The sequence below is a fragment of the Gymnoscopelus microlampas genome (assembly GCF_963454915.1).
Source record: "Gymnoscopelus microlampas genome assembly, chromosome: 19".
Taxonomy (NCBI): domain Eukaryota; kingdom Metazoa; phylum Chordata; class Actinopteri; order Myctophiformes; family Myctophidae; genus Gymnoscopelus; species Gymnoscopelus microlampas.
The window spans coordinates 29,824,976-29,846,830 of record NC_139956.1 but is presented as its reverse complement, the minus strand read 5'-3'; the positions used below and the strand labels follow the sequence as shown (position 1 = coordinate 29,846,830).

Sequence of the window (21,855 nt, the reverse complement as noted above, 5' to 3'; positions counted from 1 at the left end):
AGTGTGCGGGATTTTTGTTCACGAAATGTTTTTCATGATTGCTTCGTGTGGCCAAAATATATAATAAAATACAACCGTAATCTAAATAGAGATGTGGACATAATGTCCAGGGGTCTTCAACAGGGGGTCCGGGACTCCTAGGGGGTCCTCAGAGTTACTACAAGCTCACAACGCCTCGCACTGCGAGGCGTTGTGAGCTTGTAGATCTGCTATTTTTGGCCTATAGGTGTAGAGGGGGAAAAAAGAGCAGACCACGTAAACAAAAAAGTTGAATCTGAAACACAATTTTATACAATATAGAGGAGGGGGTCCCTGCTTCATCTTTCTCTCAGCTAGGGGGTCCTTCGGCTGAAAACGTTGAAGACCTGGTCTAAAACATATTTTAACTTTGACTTTTTTTGGTGAGAGAGATGGGAGGTTGGACTCATAGGGATGATCCATGTCACAAACATCTGTGCAAAGCATTGGGTTTGGACAAAAGTAGCCCTGTGACTGAAAGCCTTGCAGATTCGAATCTACACTGCGGCAACTTTGTAGGGAAAGTGAATAAACACACACACACACACGCGCACACAACCGCGCACCCTCGTAAACGACCGAGTTTGACCCCCGTGGTGTGATTCCTCGAGGAGAACGTCATTCCTTTGAATGGCAACAAAAAGCTGCTTTCCCAGACCTGCTCAAGGTTCTTATGTCGGCAAGAATCCTCTGTGCTAAACATCGTCGTCATCATTTCATCAGGGAGTGTAAACACTCTGGTCTTCAGTGGCTCTTCTCTCTCCCCCCCTTGCCCTCTTTGGGCCTGCTGTCTGGTCCATGAACCACATTAGAGGAAAGAAAAAGAGAAAAGTCACCAATTAAGAGAGAGAGAGTGGCTAATTAGAGGCGATGAGTCCAGATCGTTCCTGTGAGGTCCGTCTGTTAACTGATGCGTTCTGTTGTTGACAAAGCAAACAATAGATGATGATTATGAAGTAATCAACGCTCTGCCCCCTCCCTCTCTCTCTCCCCCCTTTGACTCATTGTCCTGTCATCTCTTTTCCTTTCCTCGCTCTGTCTGTCTGTCTATTACCCTCTCTCTTTTTCTCTCCTTTACCACCCACATCTCCCTATCTCTGCCTCTCTCTCCCACGCTGCTTCGCTCTCTCTCTCTCTCTATTTCAGTTAAACATGTAGTATATATTGCCAAGAAGCAGGAATTCTGGAATTCCTGTAATTCAGGAATACTGTACTGTAAAAAAGAAAGCACTCTCTCTCTCTCTCTCACGCTCCCTCTTTCATATAAGATAAGATATGTTTATTGTCATTGCATTCAGAAGAATGCAACACAATTCTGTTTGATGGAAAGTAAACCCACTCCCAATAGCAAATAGGTCTGTGCTCATTCCGGCTCTGTGTGTGTGTTTGTCTCTTCAGGAGGCTGCTGGGAATCATTACAAAGAAGGACATTCTCAAACACATGGCACAGATGGCCAACAGAGATCCCGACTCCATCCTCTTCAACTGAGCTCCCCTCCAGCTCATCCGTCTTATCATCGCTCTCTCTCTCATCCACTCCTCTCCTCTCCTCTGTCGTCCTCCACCCCCCCTCCTCCCCCCACACACACTCTCCCTCAACTCCTCTTTCGTGGACCCGGTGGAAAATGATGGACACAGAGCCACCAGCACGGACGGACGGACGGACGGACGGACGGACGGGACAGAGGAGGAAAATGCACTTTTATTTTTTATGATTATTATTATTTTTTTCAATCCTCTGGTATTTCCATGGAGGAAACGTAACAGTATGGACTAAAGACTCTTTGTGCGTCGCGTGACCAAGTGGCGCTTCAAGTGTAGTATATTATATTTTTTTCTATATCTATAGTATATTGATGTGAATGGATGCGGTATATGTCGGGGACTATTGTTTGGTCCGAGGTTGCATGTGCTTATCGGGTTGGGGGCAGCATTGTCTCAACGTCGGGGGACCACCAGGGGGTCCAAACGAACCTTTACAGGTCTGTAACTCTGAGGGTGTACGAATGGAACCAAATGGATCGTAGTACACTCTTAGAAGTGAAATGAACACTGAGCATTTTACAGTGTACATTGGGGTCCCAAAAATGATGGTTCCACTTGGACCCTTGGTGGGCCCCCAGACCAAAACGTTTAGAAACGGTGCTGTAGAGAGTCACGTGATCGACTCAACACTCCATCCAGCAACCTACATCCAGACGGAACAGGACAGGACAGGTGACCTGAATGATGGGCGAGTTGACACGGGTACTTACAGTAAGCCTGATTTATATTTTGTTGCGTGCCGACACCAACGCGGCGTGAGCAAGCCATTGCGTCGACACCGGCGCACAACTTAAGTATAAAATCAAGCCTCAACCATCTCCAAGTCAATGAAATATGTAGCATACACTCCACTTCCCATCTTTTCCATTATCTCTCTCCCTCCCCCATTGACTGCCAGTGTTTGGCCACCCAGACAAGAGGAGAGGTTGGGAAGAGGTGTGGAAGGACGCAGGAAGTGGGAGAACGTGGACATGGACAAGCCTAGTGGAGGAAGCAAGACGCCAAGTCAATGGACATGCATCTCCCTGTTTCTTTCTCTCTCCCTGTCTCACCGACAGTCTCTCCAGTTGGTAATCAATTCTTCAGTGCATCGGAGAAGAGGTGTTTTTTTTTTTCCTTTTTAAAGGAATTAGGAACTCGTAAGTCGACGTTCTGACATTGATAACGGGGGATGATTCTTTTTCCACATCGATGCTGACAAACGAGATTGGCAGTCAGCCAGTGGGATTGGTACCAGACGCTTCCTGCTCCATTTTAAATTATTCCATGAACTTCCTGCAATTTGACTGTCAACGCTTCACTCTTTTTTTTTTGACACGGAGAGGAGAGGTCTTACGAAGCAATATCGGTGTGGATAATTCGACAATTGTAACAATAACAATTGTGCGGAGATGGAATACATACGCCACACGATGCACCTCCTCACTATTGTCTTCCTTTCCCCTTATCTGAATCTGGGCTCCTCGCTGTGTGTCAGATGACTTTGCAAGGGAATCGGGGGAAACTCTGTGACATCGATAGTGTCGGCAGGAGACCTGTGGGAGAGAAGCAAAATAGAAGAAGAGAGAGAGAAATGGAGGACACTGGGATGACAGACTTTCTTGTGTTTTGTGGCGGGGCAGGGGGGGGTGTGTGTTTGAAGATGTGAAAGTCCCCCGGGCTTCAGAAGCTCCATGCCTTCCACGCCCCCCCACCGTCAGAGGGAGGACATGCCCAGGCAGAGTGCTCCGTGTTGGGCTGGCAGTATCCCTTCCCTCCCTCCACCCCATTCCTGGTTCTCAAAAGATTTCCTGTGACCCCAGGGGCTAGCAGGATATAAGAGTGTGAGAAGAAGATCACGCACGCACACACACCCCTGGATGAATACATGTGCATGTACACACACACACACACACACACACACACACACACACACACACACACACACACACGCATACACACAGATGACTTCGTGACAGCCTGAGAACTATGCAGCATTGTTGTCATAGAGACTGTGACATTTGTGATATGATCCCTATGCACGCAGTGAAATCCTCGATGTTCATTGAACTATGGTGAGTTCGATTTAACTCTGAGGATTGTACTGGACACACACACACACACACACACACACACACACACACACACACACACACACACACACACACACACACACACACACACACACACACACACACACACACACACACACACACACACACACACACACACGCATCCACTGCTGTGAAAACCAAGTCATGCCTTTTTTATAGACTTTATTCAGAGATCTCTCGTCTGCTATAGAAGGGCTAAAAAAAATCGAAAGAGTTGCAACAGCTAGATTAACTTATATAACTGTAAAAAAAAATCGTCATTGTCCCAAATAAATTATTTCACCGACTTCAAAAGAAATGTGTGTCCTGTAGTCTCTTGTCTTGTTTTCTTTCTCTCAAACAATGGCAAGCGAAGGGTCGCACTCAGAATGAAAAGGTCAAGTTATTCTTTTATTTCTCCATATGCCTTAAGTTTCATTACAAACATTCCGGCTATCCACGGTGTAACCGAAACGTTTGTCATGTAACTTAAGGCACATATAAAATAAAATGAAAAAGTTGACTTTTTCATTCCGAGTGCGACCCCGTAGCTTGCCATTGTTTGTTATGTTTTATGAGGACAACGCACCAGAAGAGTCAGAGCGCGGTGTTAACAGAAACATATTGCTTTCTCTCTCTCTCAAACATCTGGTCAAATGGCCGTCCTCAAAACCTTGGTTCGCGTGATATTAAGACATAACCTATTCTGTCCACCATGGCGCGTTGACGTGCTGCAAAGCCATCGGATGTCCGGCGCGGGCCTTGACACATGGGCCCACATTTATCAATGGAGTGCACAAACCAGCTGATATTTGAGGCCAGGAATCGGCTCATGCCCACGTCCAAGTGAGATTTATCAAGCAGAGCAGATGTACCCCGTCAATTCTAGCGTGATATTTGTCCGCTGTTCATAAATGTGGCGTAGACTCGCCCCACCTGTTTTTCAACATGAAGACGTGAAATACGGCCGAGAAGGGGAACTTCTCCGACATGTGAAGTTACCCCACCAATCATCTCCGTGGATTCACACACTGCTACCTATATGCGTGGGAATGACACATGCTATTTGCATACACAGGACACGGACACGATACCTGACACAGACACTTCCAATATGGAAATATAACACATATAACATAAAATATAATATCCGGTTATCCGGATAATATGGTGCATCCGGCTTTGTCGAGCGTCTACACAAACACAATTTTTCCTGTGTCCGGGGGAGGGAAGCAGGGCGGGGAGGGTGATATTGGTCATTGCACGTACTCTACGGGCTAGGGCGGCACCTGTCAGCGGGCAGTGTTGGGCTCTGTATGTCTACGATGGAACGGGTGTAGCCAAAGTCTACACGGCCTCAGACCTGTTTTTTCATTGTAGAAATGTAACTACTTCTTAAACCTTATATGGTAGACCATAGTCCCTCAGAACTCTATAGTTTATTAGTGTGTTTTGTTATTGTTGGGAACGTTTTTGCCGGAAAATGGCTGACCGACTAGCTCAAAACACGTCGCAGCGCGACATGTTGCGAGCTTGTCGATCTGCCATTTTATGCAAAAGCTTTCCCCACAATACGGAGACGCTCAAAACGTCACTTGGGAGCATGATTTAGTATGTGGACCCTATAAACCTATTTTAAATGTGCTATTCTATTCAGCACCTATAGCATTTTTTCGTATATGCGTGCTTTGTGAACTTTTAAGACACTCGATACAAGCACTTCCTCCAGTGTAAATCCAATACTTGTAACACATTGACATTGTAGGACCCACACCAGACGTTTTTAGGGGCCCCCGAAACCCTTGTTCTCATCCAAGAAACATCGATGGCTCCCTGGGGGGTCAAGGAAGTATTGACAAGTCGTTGGTTTGACGCGTTGTGTTTTCCAGAGGTTACGCCTACGCTCTGCGGTGTCATCACATTTGGACGCAACAGCGCGAGTGCATCTGGTTCCATTTGACTCCTGCTGTGAAAACTGGGATCAATTGTCACTCTAGATTTGAAAATCAAAGTTTGAGTTTGTTGGGGAGGTGGGGGTGATGGGGCTTTGAAGATCGTAAGCCTGCGGTTTCAGATGGAGGATTTTTAAGGGGAATAGTCAGAAAGGGGCGAGATGGCTTGGGCGGGCTGTTGGGCTATGATTTAGAGCCGGTGTTTCGGATCAGTTTGCTCGTGATGCAGTCATCGTGTCACCGTGCGTCCTGTGGGTCTTACAGTGATATCCTAGTGCAGAACTGGAGATACAGATGTTTTCCCCCTAGGGTTACAATGAAATGGGTTTAATGCTATAGTAGGCAATGCATATAAGCCATTATGACCTGTGTGTGTGTGTGTGTGTGTGTGTGTTTGGTGGAGGACGGCTGTTTGCTACAGTTGTCCGGCAGTCACTTGACTCACCGTCTATCTCCTCTATCTAGTCAAAGCATGTTTCAGGCCACATAATCTCTGTGAGAAGGAATTCCGGGCTGTGTGTATGTGTTTGTGTGTGTTTGTGTGTGTGTGTTTGTGTGTCTGCCTGCCTGTGTGGGTGTGTGTATGTTGTTGAGGGTGTTAATGTGTGTAGCGGCAATTCCATTTGTGTGTATCAAGGTATTGTATTTGTATGTTTGCTATTTTTGTGTGTGTAAGAGTGTTTGTGTTGGGTAGCATTCCATAACTGTACGTATCAAGTTGTGGTGTGTGTGTGTGTGTGTGTGTGTGTGTGTCATGTCAGAGTGCATGTGGTTTTATACTGTATGTCTCAAGTTGGTGTGTGTTTATTTGTACCGTGTGTGTGTGTGTGTCAGGGAATGTGAGCAGTCTGTAGCCAGTATGTAATGACTCAGGGTATTTATGAGCTCAGATCCTGTCCCTGTAGAATTCACATGGTGCTCGCATTACCTACCTGCTCGTGGCTCCTGCATTCTCACACCTACACGCACACACACACACACACACACACACACACACACCAGGTCATATTCTCTCATACTTTTCTCACCACTTATCTGTGTACGTGCGTTTATTCTTTGTAACGCTCGCTGTTCTGTCATTGTTTTTTCCTCGTGTGTGTGTGCGTGTGTGTGTGTGTGTGTGTGTGTGTGTGTGTGTGTGTGTGTGTGTGTGTGTGTGTGTGTGTGTTGTGTTTTATCATGCTTTTACGTTTTAGAATGTAAAACAATGACACGTTAAAAGGGTCATTCTTTACAATTAGTTAAAGATTCAGGTTAGGTTTAAGGAGTAAGGTGTAAGGAAATAGACATGTTCATCTAATTAGCTTAGCCTGTGTATGCAAATGATCTGTTATGTATTCTGACCGTATGCTCTCTCTCTCTCTCTCTCTCGCTCTCTCGCTCTCTCTCTCTCTCTTGCTCTCTCTCAATCAGTGTCTGTCATTGTCATCCAGTTCCCAGGGCTGTCATTACCTGTAGAACACATTGTAAGGCAGTGAAAACATTACTGTGTGGTAATAGGCCAATTCCAGGTGTCATTCTACACCCCAATGTGTTCAATCGGGTCCCCAGTGTGTGTGTGCGTGCACGCATTCCTGAGGGTCATGAGACCAAGAATCCTGTGTGTGTGTGTGTGTGTGTGTACATGCAAATTGGGCACTTGCACAAGAGGCGTGAGAAAGCAGCCAAGCGTTTTGGAACAAGTATATGATTGGATGTATGTAAATATGCTTTACAACATGAAAACAACAATATGAGAGCGATAATATTAATATTCATGTGTACTTGTATTTACTATTGTTGTGTGTGCCAAATGTCCACACAATTATAGTAGAAAAAAATATTTTTTGAGATTCAGGTTGGTAATGGATAATTTAGACTCAGTCAGTCAGTGCCATGCACTGAAAATAACAGTTTTTGTATATCAGCTATTTTCAGCTTTAGGTTTAGGGTTTAAAATGGACAAAAAAACTGTAAAAAATGGCATTCATATAAAACGTTGGATGTCCTTACAAGTATTGTAATACAGGCATGCGTGTGTGCGTGTGTGCGTGCGTGCGTGCGTGCGTGCGTGCGTGCGTGCGTGCGTGCGTGCGTGTGTGTGTGTGTGTGTGTGTGTGTGTACATGCAAATTGGGCACTTGCACAAGAGGCGTGAGAAAGCAGCCAAGCGTTTTGGAACAAGTATATGATTGGATGTATGTAAATATGCTTTACAACATGAAAACAACAATATGAGAGCGATAATATTAATATTCATGTGTACTTGTATTTACTATTGTTGTGAGTGCCAAATGTCCCCACAATTATAGTAGATTTTTTTTTTCTGAGATTCAGGTTGGTAATGGATAATTTAAACTCAGTCAGTCAGTGCCATGCACTGAAAATAACAGTTTTTGTATATCAGCTATTTTCAGCTTTAGGTTTAGGGTTTAAAATGGACAAAAAAAACTGTAAAAAATGGCATTCATATAAAACGTCGGATGTCCTTACAAGTATTGTAATACAGGCATGCGTGCGTGCGCGCGCGTGTGTGTGTGTGCATGCACGCAGTGTTTGTGTTTGTGCGCGTGCGTGACGTGTGTGTGTCACGGAGTGGAATCCTACACCTCGGCTGTGTTACGTGTTTCCCTGTCAGGCTTACCTGAGGTGATGAGGAAGTTCCCACAGCCCTGGTCTCAGCTCCCTGGCTCTGTCTTCTGTCACACACACAATGGCACGACTCACTTCAGTACAAAACATCTGAGCACAGTCTGGCGTCTTTGTGTCCCTATTTGGTGCAAAGATGTAATAAGTACTTTTTTTACTCCATTATGGAGAGATGTGGGGCTGAAACTATCGATAATCTCGGGGCGCGAACGTTCTAGTATCGATTCCTTTTTTGATTAATTGAATAATTGAGAAGCGTAATTTTTTTCTTGTTATAATCAATGAATTGGCACAAAAATGCTACAGTCTGTTTTGTTTAAGAATCAACACACTAGTTTATCAAACCACTTTAAGCTCTATTTCATTCTAAATTGTACCACAGTGTCGCACGAAAATAGCCGATCTACAAGCTCACAATGTGAGCAGCATGACTTTTATTATATTTAAATGTATTCATATATATATACTTTTGTATATTCGATTAAATCGATTAGTTTGTATTGCACCCCTAGAGCAGTGGTTCTCAACCAGTGGTCCAGGGACCACCAGTGGTCCTTGAGGGGGTTCCAGGTGGTCACCAGCTAAATGATGGAGAGTTGGTAAACAAATGGACCCTTATTGGGTAGATCTTTAACTCTTGAGAGTGTAAAACCCATCCATTTGGTTTTATTTTACACAAGAGTTATTGTTAAACATAATCATAACTTAATTTACAAGAAGTCTACACGATTAGAGAAGGTAGAAGAATTGTTATTTTGATCAACATTGACCTGTCATCTCTCCTAATGGTACCACATCAATACGGCATGGAATTGTGGACGAAATCTCATCCAACGACAACAAAGCTCAAATGTTGAATAAATAATGGACCCTGATATGAAAACCACTGGCCTAGAGAGATGGGGGGGGGGGGGGGGGGGGGGGGTGACTCACTGAGACGATGTTTCCTCTCAACGAACACACAAACAAACCAATACACACATCAACCCAATGGTGCTGTGGCCATGCAGCGTTGAATCAGCTCAAAGGCATGTATTTTGCCATTTCCGAGCCAGTCGTCCTCAAAAACCCCTCCCTAATTGCTGTGATTGGCCGAATGCACGGCGGGATCGCTTGTTTTGCTTCATTTGAAAACTTTAACAACTTGGATGAGCGGTGCGGGGCAGTCGCCCACTTGGCGGCTCGCTCGGCCGCACATCACGAGCCCTCAAGGCCTCGCTGTGGGCGCGTCTGCCTTGTTTTCAAATCTCAAGTGAGTTTGTGCATTTTGTGGTAAAACGTTGCACATAGTAACGCAGGACGTTGAGTTAGCCTAAACAAAATTGGCTTCGGAATGGCATATAATCAGGGGTTTCCCCAAACGTTTTCAGCTTGAGAGCGAAAAGAGAAACCTCCCCGAGATCCAAACGTACAAAAATATTTTTTAGATGGAGGAAAGTTACTATGTAACTTTCCTCTTCTACCCCGGAGTTGAACCCGGTTTCCTGCGCAAGTGCTTTACAATTGAGGTAATAGAGCCTGCCTGCTTGCTCGGGGGATAAATTGAATCAGGTCAAAATGTTGTGTCAGATCCTGTGTCTAGGTGAGACATGACCTTTGACACGATCTACATAGAAAAGCAGGGAGACAAAATACAACCGCCCCAATTGTAGAAGTTATATTGTATTAACATACTCCATACATACCATACAGATTGGACAATCTTATTTTATTCTTTAAAAACAAGTTACATGTGAGGCTTTAAGAAAATAATATGATGAAATATCCACAAGCTGGTTCACTTGGAAACCTAACAAGTGAACCAGCTTGTAGCTTATCTTGGTATAATGCTACTTTCTATAACACCCACAAATTGCAGATAATTGCAGAAAAGGTAAGAAAAAAACAACACCGGATATTTACCTACAGTATGACCCATAAAAACAAATTCGCGAGCCAAAATGAGTCACAACCCTATTTGGCAAACATATAGGTAGGTCTCAAAGGGAGGTAAAGGAAGGTGCACGTACTGTACAGTACTGTATATACAGTAGATGAACATGGATACAGATGGCGAGATGGAATCGATAGTTGTTGGCCAGACTGGAGGGAGACTAAATGCAATCAACACATGTTCTGGAATCCACCAGCGCATGCTGGAACACGGGGCGCATTCTATGGAATAACAATATGGCTGGGGGCATATAGGGGAGATTTTTCTGCTATGAAATAATTGCCGTGAGACGTAGAGACGGAATCCGTTTTTTTTTATTTTTATGTTGCACCGTCTGTAGGCTCGGCAGTGGTGGAAAGTAACTAAGTACATTTACTTAAGTACTGTACTTTTTTTGAGGATTCCGGACTTTTACTTGTAACAGAGTATTTCTACATTGCAGTATTGATACTTTTACTTAAGTAAAACATTTGAGTACTTTTTCCACCACTGAGGCTCGGGGACATTGGACCCCTGAGCGCTGGGACCGGTTGACATTGAGTGATGACATGGATGATTGGGCTGTGACCTCTCTAACGAGGAATTTGATCGGGCGTTAGCCAACAGGCGAGGTCAACTCGAGAGCAGTGCATATCATCTTTCATACAGATGGAGGGATTGAAAATGGATTTATTTTATGATTACTTAGCATTAGGTACTTCTGCCGTGAATCAAAATGCATGTCAGTCACTCAGTGCCTTGTTCCAACATGGCCACCTCAGTACGCTGGCTATCCCAATACCGGACTCTCTCTTTCCCAGGTTTTTCGCCCAGGTGGGCGTGGTTTTGCGGTTAGGTTTAGGCATAGTCTCTATGAGGTTAGGTTTAGACATAGTGATTGTGAGGTTAGGATTAGGTTTAGGCATAGTTTTTTGTGCGTTTAGGGTTAGGCATAGTGTTTGTGAGGTTAGGTTTAGGCATAGTTTTTGTGCGTTTATGGTTAGGCATAGTGTTTGTGTGGTTAGGTTTAGGCAAAGTTTTTGTGAGGTTAGGGTTAGGCATAGTGTTTGTGAGGTTAGGACTAGGTTTAGGCATAGTTTTTGTGAGGTTACGGTTAGGGTTAGGTTTAGGCATAATTTATAACCACGCCCACGTGGGCGAAACACCATCCCGTTACACTCCCCATTCCCAGTGGTGCGATATTCTGTCCGTGTCGCCATAGCAGGTCGCACTCCAACAACTCCAACAACCACACACCAAACCTACTGGAACATCAAGTGACCAAATGAGAGGGATGCATCTCTGTAAACATCCCCATCCATCATGGTGGAACGCCCAAACGCACACACACAACATGAATGGATTAATGGATTAATGAACATAAACCAATGACAGTTATTTTCACACATAAATCCCCACAACGCATCCCCAATAGTAAATAACACGATTAAGTGATAATAAGACACAGAACCGAGTGCCGCCCGGCCGGGGCATGCTGGGAAATCTCTCCCAGCTTCTATTAGCCTGGGAGACTATACACTACTTGGACATTTTCTATAGCCTAATTCAAATAGTTTTGTTTGTTGTATTTTACTTTGAACCCTAAGCCCTGTCTTTTTATATAACCTACTAAAACGGTTTGTCATTTGTATCATGCAAACCAATTCTATTTGACCCTTAACTTGACCTTGATTGAGTTAAAACGTCAATGCTGCCTGCTGCCATTGTGTCTGAAGTCTTTAAATTTCTTTTTCTATTTTAATCATTTAAAGTAGCCAATTATATTTTCCTCCAAATGTAGTCATTATGCCAATGAACTACCCAATTGGCTCACATGCCAGTGAGGAGCCCCCACTGGCAGGTGGGGGCTCCTCTACTCCCGTTCAACACCCCCTGCTGACAGGCGCCACCCCATCCCGTAGGATTTGCGCCAACCCGTTTCCCTCCCCCAAACATGGTCAGCTATGTTTGTATAGATACTCGGCAGTAAAGTCGCTTTACAAAACAAAAAAAAATAAACAACTTTATTAGGAGAGAAGCATTTAAAAGGCAAAACATTTTGCAAAGAGAAAAACATTAAGCTAAGACTAAAAGACAGGAAGGGAGATTTGATTTGAGTTAGGCGGAGAAAGCGAGTCTGAAAAGGTGGGTTTTGAGGGAGGCTTTGAACGCGGCAAGGGTGGAGGCGGCTTTGATGTGAGGTGGGAGTGAGTTCCAAAGGTAGGGGGGCTGCAACTGAGAGACGAGCCCACAAAAAAAACGCAACCCGCAACTACCAATATTTACAAGCAACTTCACAGAAAGAACAAGCCCTAAGTCGCTTATAATAAGCAGACTTGGCAACACTGATGCTCGGCCAAGCCAGATGCAGCATGGTGGATTTGAACGCCTAGACTCTGCAGTGGTGTACTTTGGGTACTGCACCCCTGTGCCACTGCCACCCAAGCACTTTAAAACACATTTCTATTCAACAGCACACATTTTTTCAAGGAATTATCACGCTCGTGTGTGTGCAACATGTCCCGTGGATTTATGGGAACAACTTGTGCTCCTGTTAGAGAATCAGTGAATGCATTGTCCCCGGCTCCCTGTTCTGTATTACAGTTCCATTTTGTTCAAAACAAGAACCTCCTTTAGACTCCCATCATGATAATCAGAAACGCAGTGGAATTTTTGGCAGACATCATGGTTCCTGTCAGCAGCCCCGTCAATGCATTAGGCCCACATCAACATGGCTGGTTCCACATGCTATATACTGTACATAGGGTGTTCTGAAAACCCATAACATTCCCTTTTTCAACATATTTTAAGTGACACATTTCCACTGTGGTAAACAGCAGGACCTGTTGTCCTTTGGCACGTGTTACTGCACGTGTCAGAAACCCATGATCCACCAACATGGATTCCTCGCTTTTTACCATTTTAAAGTTTTAGTACCTTTTGCAGCAGTGTTGATTTTGACAACACATTTTGATTTAGTTTTAGTCATAGTCTTTTGAATAAAATTCCATTTAGTTTTAGTCACATTTTAGTCAACTGAAATGTTTTTGTCTAGTTTTAGACGACTAAATATATATAAGATTATAGTCGACTAAATCTACAGTTGATTTAGTTAAGTCGACTAAAATGTATGTTGGGTGGTGCCTTGATGGCGTCGTAATGGCAGAAGCGCGACGCGTTGTGAGCTTGTAGATCTGCTATTTTCAGAGCACAACCAAACATACAATGACTTGTCTTTTAGTTATACTGGATCTCTTCTCCACTAGTCCCTCCCTAACATTTTAGTCTAGTTTTTATTTGTTGACGAAATTGTTAATATATTTAGTCTTAGTTTTAGTCATCATTGCTTCGTTTTTATTTTGTTTCTTCAGTGAAAAAAGTTAGTCAAAGAACATTTTTCGTCATAGTTTTAGTCGACGAAATCAACACCGCGTTTGATTTTTTTCTGTGCGAAGAGAACGCTGATGTTGAAAATACTAACAACTGGAAACTGAAAATGATAACCAGACTAAGAGTCTATAAAAAGCCCTGCTAGCCGTCCCAGGAGTCTACTGCTCCTTACACCCAACTGGAAATTGGGCAATGTTTGGTGCTAGAAGAACAGCCACCAACACCGATATACATTTCGGCCTTTTGAAAATAGCAGATCTACAAGCTTGTAGATCTGCTATTTTCAAAAGATTTGTTATACATTTTGAATTTGTGAAATCGTACATTTTGCACAATGAGTACTTTTACTTTTAGTACTTTTTTTTAAAGATATCTTTTGGGGCTTTTATGCCTTTATTTGGACAGGACAGTAGGCTGACAGGAAATGGGGAGAGAGATGGGGGTAAACATACAACAAAGGTCGTCGGGCACGGGAGTCGGGAGTCGAACCCGCGACACGCTGTCATGCTGGATTACTAGCTTATGTGGTATGCGCCTGGACTGCTAGGCCAGCGGACGCCCATAGATTTAGTACTTTAAGTTTATTTTGATGCCGATACGTTTGTGGTTTTTAATATGGGACTTCTACTTGTAACAGAGTATATCTACATTGCAGTATTGTTACTTTTACTTAAGTAAAACATGTGAGCACTTCTATCACTGAAACCAAAAGTGAACTGTTCTATGCATCTGCCGGCGGCCTGCCGTGCTGGGTCCTGGGTTGTCCGTCCGTCTGTCCGTCCATCCATTCGTCTGAGGTGATATCTCAGGAGGAACGCCACGAGGGAATTTCACGACATTTGGCGCAAACGTCCAGGATTAACTGAAGTAGACAAGTGGTTTATTAGAAGTAGACGACTGGTTGGCGGAGGCGTAGGCCTACATACCGCCATGCAGTATTTCTATTCAAACTTAAAATAGCACTCAAGGATTTAGCTGTGCAGATGCAGATGCAGTAAATTGAGAACAGATTATCTTTCTGCTCTCGAGGGTGCATTGGAGGCAATATCTTAGAAGATTTCAACAGAGCACAAGTAAAGGTTTCTGGCCAAGAGTTTTGCTCTTGTCATATTTGTCATGTCACTCAGACTCTCCCCAAACTGCATTCATCTAAATCATTTTTTCTGCCAAAGCATCTCCCTTGCCAAGAGAGATGATTGTTCAACTTGACGTCACCGAATAACCTGACAGACCTTTTTGATCCTGTCTTTATGTTATCCATTACACTGCTATTTAACCTGTCCCAGTGCTATGATGTCATGGCATCCTATGTTACTCCCTTAGCTCAGTGGTTTTTTAAAGTGGGTTGTGGCCCCCAGCGGGATAAAAGGAAAGGAGAGGAAAGTCATGATTATTTAAATTCAATTCATAATTCTTTTCCCGTCCCGATTTTGGCCATGTCATTGTGGTCCCAAATAGTTCAAACAATTAAGAAAATAGCACAAATATGAGCTTGTAGATCGCCCATTTCGCAATAGACGGGCTGCAGCCAGAAGCTATGGCTATTTGGGGGTCACTGGCAAACAAAACAGGCTGGAAGGGCACATACGAGTAGCGCTGAGGTGCTGACCACGCTGCAACGGTATACAAAATGAAGACAGAGGTCGCACAGCTCGCACCCACAATGGGAAACCAACGTTTCGACATGACACAGAGGTCTTCTTCAGGGAACAGTATGTAATGCTGAGTGACAGCATGCCAGAGTTTGGAGAAAAGCTGTTGTTTGTGTAGAAATGCACAGCTGTGTGATTGTATGTATGTGACCTAGCCGCACTCATGAAATCATTTCCGAAGCTTCTTTTAACCACTTAAGCTATACTTTGTTTCATGACAAATAGCGAAAATAGTCTATCGCAAGCTTGTAGATACAGTATAGGAATGCCGCCAGCTTGAACAGCTTGAACAGCTTGGTAAACAGAAAGGTTTGGCACTGTACATTACTGTAAATCACAAGACACGTTGAATTAAAAAAAAAAGTAGCATATCAACTGTCGACTCATTCCTAGGTTTCCAAGTCAAGTATTTTGTTCAGAGAAGTAAATCATAGATATCAGATAATTTACTATTCTCTGCCTGTTGGTATGTAACTCGGCCTGCTGGGGCCGGGCAGCTGGCGTTGGTGCGCCTCAAACCCGCTGCGCGCACCTGCCTTGAAGCGTTGGCATGCAATTTATGGGCAGTTTGCAGGTATATGTACAACAGACTCAGCAATGTTTTCTTTCTGCCAATTAGGTTGGTTTGAAAGTGCAGAAATCACAGAAATGAACGTGTTTATTCAGAGGGAAACATTGATGAGAGCCAGAAGGTGAATGTCCAAAACGCATTTGTTTCTGCGATTGCTACAACCTGCAATGCATTTTTAGTGTGAATGTTCCTTTTGATTATGCAGACCTAATGTTTAAGAATGATTACGAATTGAATACATAGGACCACAATGGAAACAAGTCCCCAGGACTTTTTTTGTGTTATCCTTTTAGCCTAAATGTCTGACTGTACCTCGTGCTGTTTACATTTCTGACTACTAAAGTATTCAATAAGTTTTGTGAGTTGATTGTGCCAATCCTTTGGTCTCCTACATTACCTCACGTCTCTGTTCTGCAACATTTCGTTGCAAGCATTTTAAAAGGCAAAATGTCATCACCAAATTACCCATTTGTGTCAATTTTCAGAGAGAATGCTTGCATCACATACTTTTGGATTGCCCTTAAAGACAGCTTCATTAGGAATCAGTCTAACAGGCCTTTAAAATCTGTAACATCCTCTGAGGAGTTCTACTCAGATGGTGGTAATGAATGAAAAATACCCCAGTAACATGATCTCAAGCAGAAGATTTCAGTTCAAGCCAACTCCTGCTGCTCACTCACTGCACAGGCTCGAGTCTAGTTAGTTTAAATGTGACCACTAGGGGCCACTAGTGTGTACTTAGGCACAGACCAGAAGGTGATATTCTGGGCGTTTTTCCACTACTAGGTTATGTATTATTTTATTTGCTTCTCAATGTTAGATTGTGAGATGAAACAGATGGAAGAATGAGAGCTCTATTGTTCTTTGCTGCATCTGGAAAATGATTAATGCTCACCCACTGCACAAACATTTAAAGTATTTGTGAGTCTGTTATGTATACGAGCTCAGCTTGTGTGTGTGTGTGTGTGTGTGTGTGTGTGTGCGTGTGCATGCGTGCGTGTATTTGGGAACGTGTGCATGAATGTCTGCACCTTTTCCGACGTGTGTGTGTGTACATGTGCATGTGTTGATGTACAGTGCCTGTACGTACTTTATCTTAAAGCCTCACTATGAAACATTTATGAATAGAATGTAATTTTGTCCAATCTGTATGGTAGAGTACGTTAATACAATATAACTTATACAATTGGGGTGGTTGTATTTTGTCTTCCTGCTCTTCTATTGAGATATTTAGATGATGTCAAAGGTCATGTCTCACCCAGACACAGGATCTGACACGAATTTTGCCCTGATGGTCAAGATTCATTTTATCCCCTGAGCAAACAGGCCGGCTCTATTAGCGCAATGGTAAACATTTCAGCACTTGTGCAGGAAACCAGGTTCAAATCCAGTAGGAGAGGAAAGTTACACTGTGTTGCTTTAAGGTGGCAATTCAACTGCATGGATTTGGAATGATGGATAGAATAGATCATAATTGGTTTTCTTTGTCCGAAATGAAACTGAATGAAACATGGCACTCCTCCACTATTCTCCATAGTGAGTAAATCACTTCCTCCAGTCAAATGTATACAGTACATGAATGTATTTAAGCTACAAACTCGCATCATGTTGCGTTGTGAGCTTATAGATCTGTTTTGATTCTCTGGCAAATAGGTTACACACGTGCCGTGTGCACGCCGCCCTTTATCCTGATTTATACTTTGTTGTTTGCCGTGTCGCACACCAAAAATAGCAGATCTACAAGCTCACAACTTGTTGCAGTGTGACGGTTGTGAGCTTGAAGATTGAGGTATACAACACATTGTGCAACCAAGGCCTAACTCATGCTTTACACACACATCTCTCTCTCTCTGCTCCTGGTCAGTGATTTCAGCACATCGTAGCCAACTGTGCATCTGTTTTCTCCTGTCCCAGTTGATTCCCACCCCCCAACACACACACTCCCACACACACGCACGTCCTCAAATAACCTGTTTTATGAGGTCCTTCTCCCTCGCCCATCCTCGGAGCCGTTTAGTTCATTATGCTTGTGTGTCTTCCTGTATGGGCCGCATTCCAAGCCATGATGTCACACAATGCCTGTATCATCTGAGCCCCCTGGGACCCGGGCCCTTAGCAGATTAGAATGTCTCAGCGGGGCCATCCCATTGGTCCGCGGCGCGTTCCATTCCTTGCTGATGACTCATACAGGTTGCCCTGGCAATTCTTGTCTTACTTTGTTTTTGTTTTGTGTGTGCGTGTGTGTGTGTATGTGTTTGTGTGTGTTTTATTATTTGTTTTTATGTAAGTGTACACTTGAAAAAAACTAAAGTGAGTGTCAGTTTCAGTGCATGTAACCATAAAATAAATAATAATTGAGAGAATAATCTTTAAAATGATGGGTATTGGATGTCTGCCCATGGTTCATACCAGAGTTGCCAGATTTTGCGAGAGCAATAAGCAACCAGGTCTGAAAGCAAGCCCATTAAACCTATATATCGCCTATTTGAAAAAATCTCATCCACGATCTCACAACGCGTTGTGATGCGGCACGTTGTGAGCTTGTAGACCTGCTATTTTCAAAAGAAATCTTGAAAAAAATTGAGAAAAATGTGGCATAACATATTTCAGACGGGGGTCTGCAGACAAATACATATTAATTTGGGGGTTGTTGACATGAAAATGTTAGAGAACCACTGAATTAAACAACATTACACAGCAAGTCCAAAATAAGCAACTACACTTTAGAAAGAAGCCCAAAAAAACACAACCCGCAACAAGCGACTTTACAGATCAACAAACAAGCCCAAAGTCGCTTATAATAAGCAGACATGGAAACAGTGGTTCATACCTGTAGCTGAGCCTCATCTCATACTGCAACACCACTGGATCCTAAATTACAGTAAAGAATGCCCCTTCAGGTATCACTGCTATATATTTCAAAGCGCTTGCCCCAGGGCAAGGGAACTTGCTGTTGTGGAAACAAGTTGTATCCTTTCCTCGTAAGTGTATAATTAGATAATTTCTTCATAAGTGTATATAATTAGGTAATTAAGGACCGCTTTAATCTGCTATCCTGTAATATCTCTAAGTATAGAAGTGTTATAATTATATCAGCCGAGTGCTTGATTTGTTTAACATCTACAGTACACTACCAAGTACTGTATAGTTTAAAAGGCCTGTGTGAGGTGATATCTAATTACAAACTGAACCTACTCACAAGACAAAAATGTTGCTAAATGGTACTAAAAGTGGTTATTTGGCTCGTAATCAAAGAGGAACCGCTTTTGGTGCCATATACACCTTTTCAAATGGGTGCCATGTTTAAAGGTGCTATATCACCTTTGTCAAATGGTGCTATAGAGCAGTGGTTTTCAACCTTTTCAGGCCGTGACCCCCCAAAATAATCATATTTGAACTGGAGCACTTGGAATTGTAGGAGTTGAGGCATTACATTTTTGGTTAACAGATATATGTTGGGAAAATAGCCGATCTACAAGCTCACAAAGCCTCGCTTTGCGAGGCGTTGTGAGCTTGTAGATCTGCTATTTTCAAGATATTTGACATGTTATTATATGTTATTTGACAATTTGGTCAATTTTTTGGCCAAAGTGACCAGTTTTTATAGTATAGTTTGTTGATTATTTTTGATGCAGTTATGGTCTTTTTCTTTTCTTTTATTTTTGAGGTATTAAAAAGGTCTTAAAAGTCCTTAAATTGCCACTTCACTGTCATCTGGGGACCCCCCTGGGGGTCCCGACCCACAGTTTGAGAACCACTGCTATAGGAGGCATGAGCTCGGCCCTGGCTTCCCTAGGCTGGTGGGGGGAGTGTAGTGCCCAGGATCACTTAGCAAATTGGCACCGGGTGAAAAAAGGGTTACAAAATCGAGGGATAAAATTATAAGAACCACTGCTATAGAGCAGTGGTTCTCAAACTGTTTGGACTTAGCACTCGGGGAACCCCTATACCAAATAATTTTTCATCCGCAGCACCCCTAGACACATACATGGGCAACTGGTGGCCCGGGGGCCCCCACCTTCAATCAATGCGGCCCGCAGGTTAATATCGGGATACTGATACATTATTGATTTCAGCTGTTACACTTCCAAACATGCTCCGCATGACCCGCTTTAATTACTTCAGTCTATATTAGTAGCTTATGACTAGTATTACAATTCTATTGTCTTTTTTTATGTCCAATGTATTTGTATTTAAGTTTAAAAAAAGTTAACGTAAGTATAACTGAATGCATTTGAGAAAAATATATATATATACTTTTCTGGATTCCAATTCCAAAATAGCAAAGAAACGCGAGGAAGGCCGACGTGCCTAAACATGTCCGTTTCTCTAGATAGGGGTGAACTATCACTTGTTCTCTTAACCACTTAAACCCCAGCATCCGTATTGTGGGAAAAGCTTTTGCAGAAAATCGACAAGCTCCTGTGTCGATTGGCTGTTTTCAGCCAAAGCTTTCCCCACAATAACAGAAAACTGAAAAGACACTAGCATAGAGCCCCGAGGGACTCCTCTGGTTAAGTGGTTAAGAAACCTATCCTATACCTAACCTATACCTATAGTGGTCCAGAGCTCAAAAGGGGTTGAGAACCACATACAGTACCTATCCTTCGGTTACCCTTATTCTGTTCTGTTCCACCCTTCCATATTAAACTCATGATAACTGATATACTGATTTGTAACTTCTATGAGCGAGCAGACACATTTCCTAATAATGATGACTCAACCTGGCAAATCGGTACACTTAATCCCCTCTTGAAATTCTAACTCCCTTTTCTGTGGACGTTCTTGACCTCCTACTGTTCTTCCCAGTAACTGACAACATTGACACGTCATCTTAGGTCAATGTTTCTCAACCATGGTCCATGGCATGATTACGGGTGTCTGTCTCTTCTTGGCTATAGTGGCGGTCAGGGACAGAGTCTCACGTCAAAAATAGGAGATCTACAAGCTCATAGTTAGGCAGTATCTACAAGCTCACAACACGTTGTGAGCTTGTAGATCGGCTATTCAATTTTTTTTTTAATTTTTGAAAATATATGAAAAATGTTCAACGTTCAAATGATTATTACGATTATGCAAACATAATTGTGATTAGGGGATTATGTAATAATTGTGACAGGCCTACTACACTGGTGTGAATATGAAAGGCTCTAGTCGTCTCTCATTCCCTCTCAGCGAGCGCTTCCCTGGGCTTCCTCCTGCGAGCGGCTCTTTGTCGTGCCAAATGAGCCCGTTTAAGGAGCTTATCAAAGGCCTAATGATTTTTCATTTCTTTCGGAGGAACCGGTGCATTGTTCCAGGGTGCCCTGTAAGGTGTTCCCATGGCGACCCCTCCCAGAGATTCCGAAAGTCCGAATTCCAATTGCCGGTAGTCAGGGCAGTGAGGTTGAAGCGACAGTATTGTTCTGTAAAAAGGGAGTGTGTGTTGTGTGTGTTGTGTGTTGTGTGTGCGTGTGTGCGTGTGTGTGTGTGTGTGTGTGTGTGTGTGTGTGTGTGTGTGTGTGTGCATGCTTGCGTGTGAGCGTGCGTGCGTGCGTGCGTGCGTGCGTGCGTGCGTGCGTGCGTGCGTGCGTGCGTGCGTGCGTGCGTGCGTGCGTGCGTGTGTGTGTTGGGCAGTGTGCTTGCCTGGCCCCAGTTGGTCTCTTCAGGATGTTTTGGGTTGTGTGTGTGTGTGTGTGTGTGTGCCCCAGTCTTATAAAGCTCATTTCCTGGCTGGTTCTTAGAATAACAGAGAGCATGCTGGGTAATAATACAGGAGACTTGCCTTGGAGAGAAAGAGAATACTGAAACCACCAGTGCTGTTGATATGAGGGTGGGTGGTGGCATGCTGACGTCTGTGTGTGTGTGGGTGTGTGTGTGTGTGTGTGTGTGTGTGTGTGTGTGTGTGTGTGTGTGTGTGTGTGTGTGTGTGTGTGTGTGTGTGTGTGTGTGTGTGTGTGTGTGTGTGTGTGTGTGTGTGTGTGTCAGAAAGAGGGATTGTATATACAGCATGAGGACAATACGCTGATAAGATGGAGAATGGCATTGCATATAGGTAATGTCATATTTCTGTGTGTGTGCGTGTGTGTGTGTGTGTGTGTGTGTGTGTGTGAGAACGTGTGTACAGAGTGCAGTAT

The 21,855-nt window shown here is 43.5% G+C and overlaps 1 protein-coding gene across 2 annotated transcripts in view; it reads left to right on the top strand.

The window, feature by feature from the left end:
- clcn5b (chloride channel, voltage-sensitive 5b) overlaps positions 1-1,581 on the top strand; it is a 57,674-nt gene extending 56,093 nt beyond the window's left edge. For both annotated transcript variants that reach the window (XM_084042957.1, XM_084042958.1), the window contains one exon: positions 1,417-1,581. In XM_084042957.1, coding sequence (XP_083899083.1) covers positions 1,417-1,507 — 91 coding nt within the window. In that variant the 3' untranslated portion in view covers positions 1,508-1,581. The remainder of the gene's footprint in view (positions 1-1,416) is intronic.
- Positions 1,582-21,855: the final 20,274 nt, after the last annotated feature.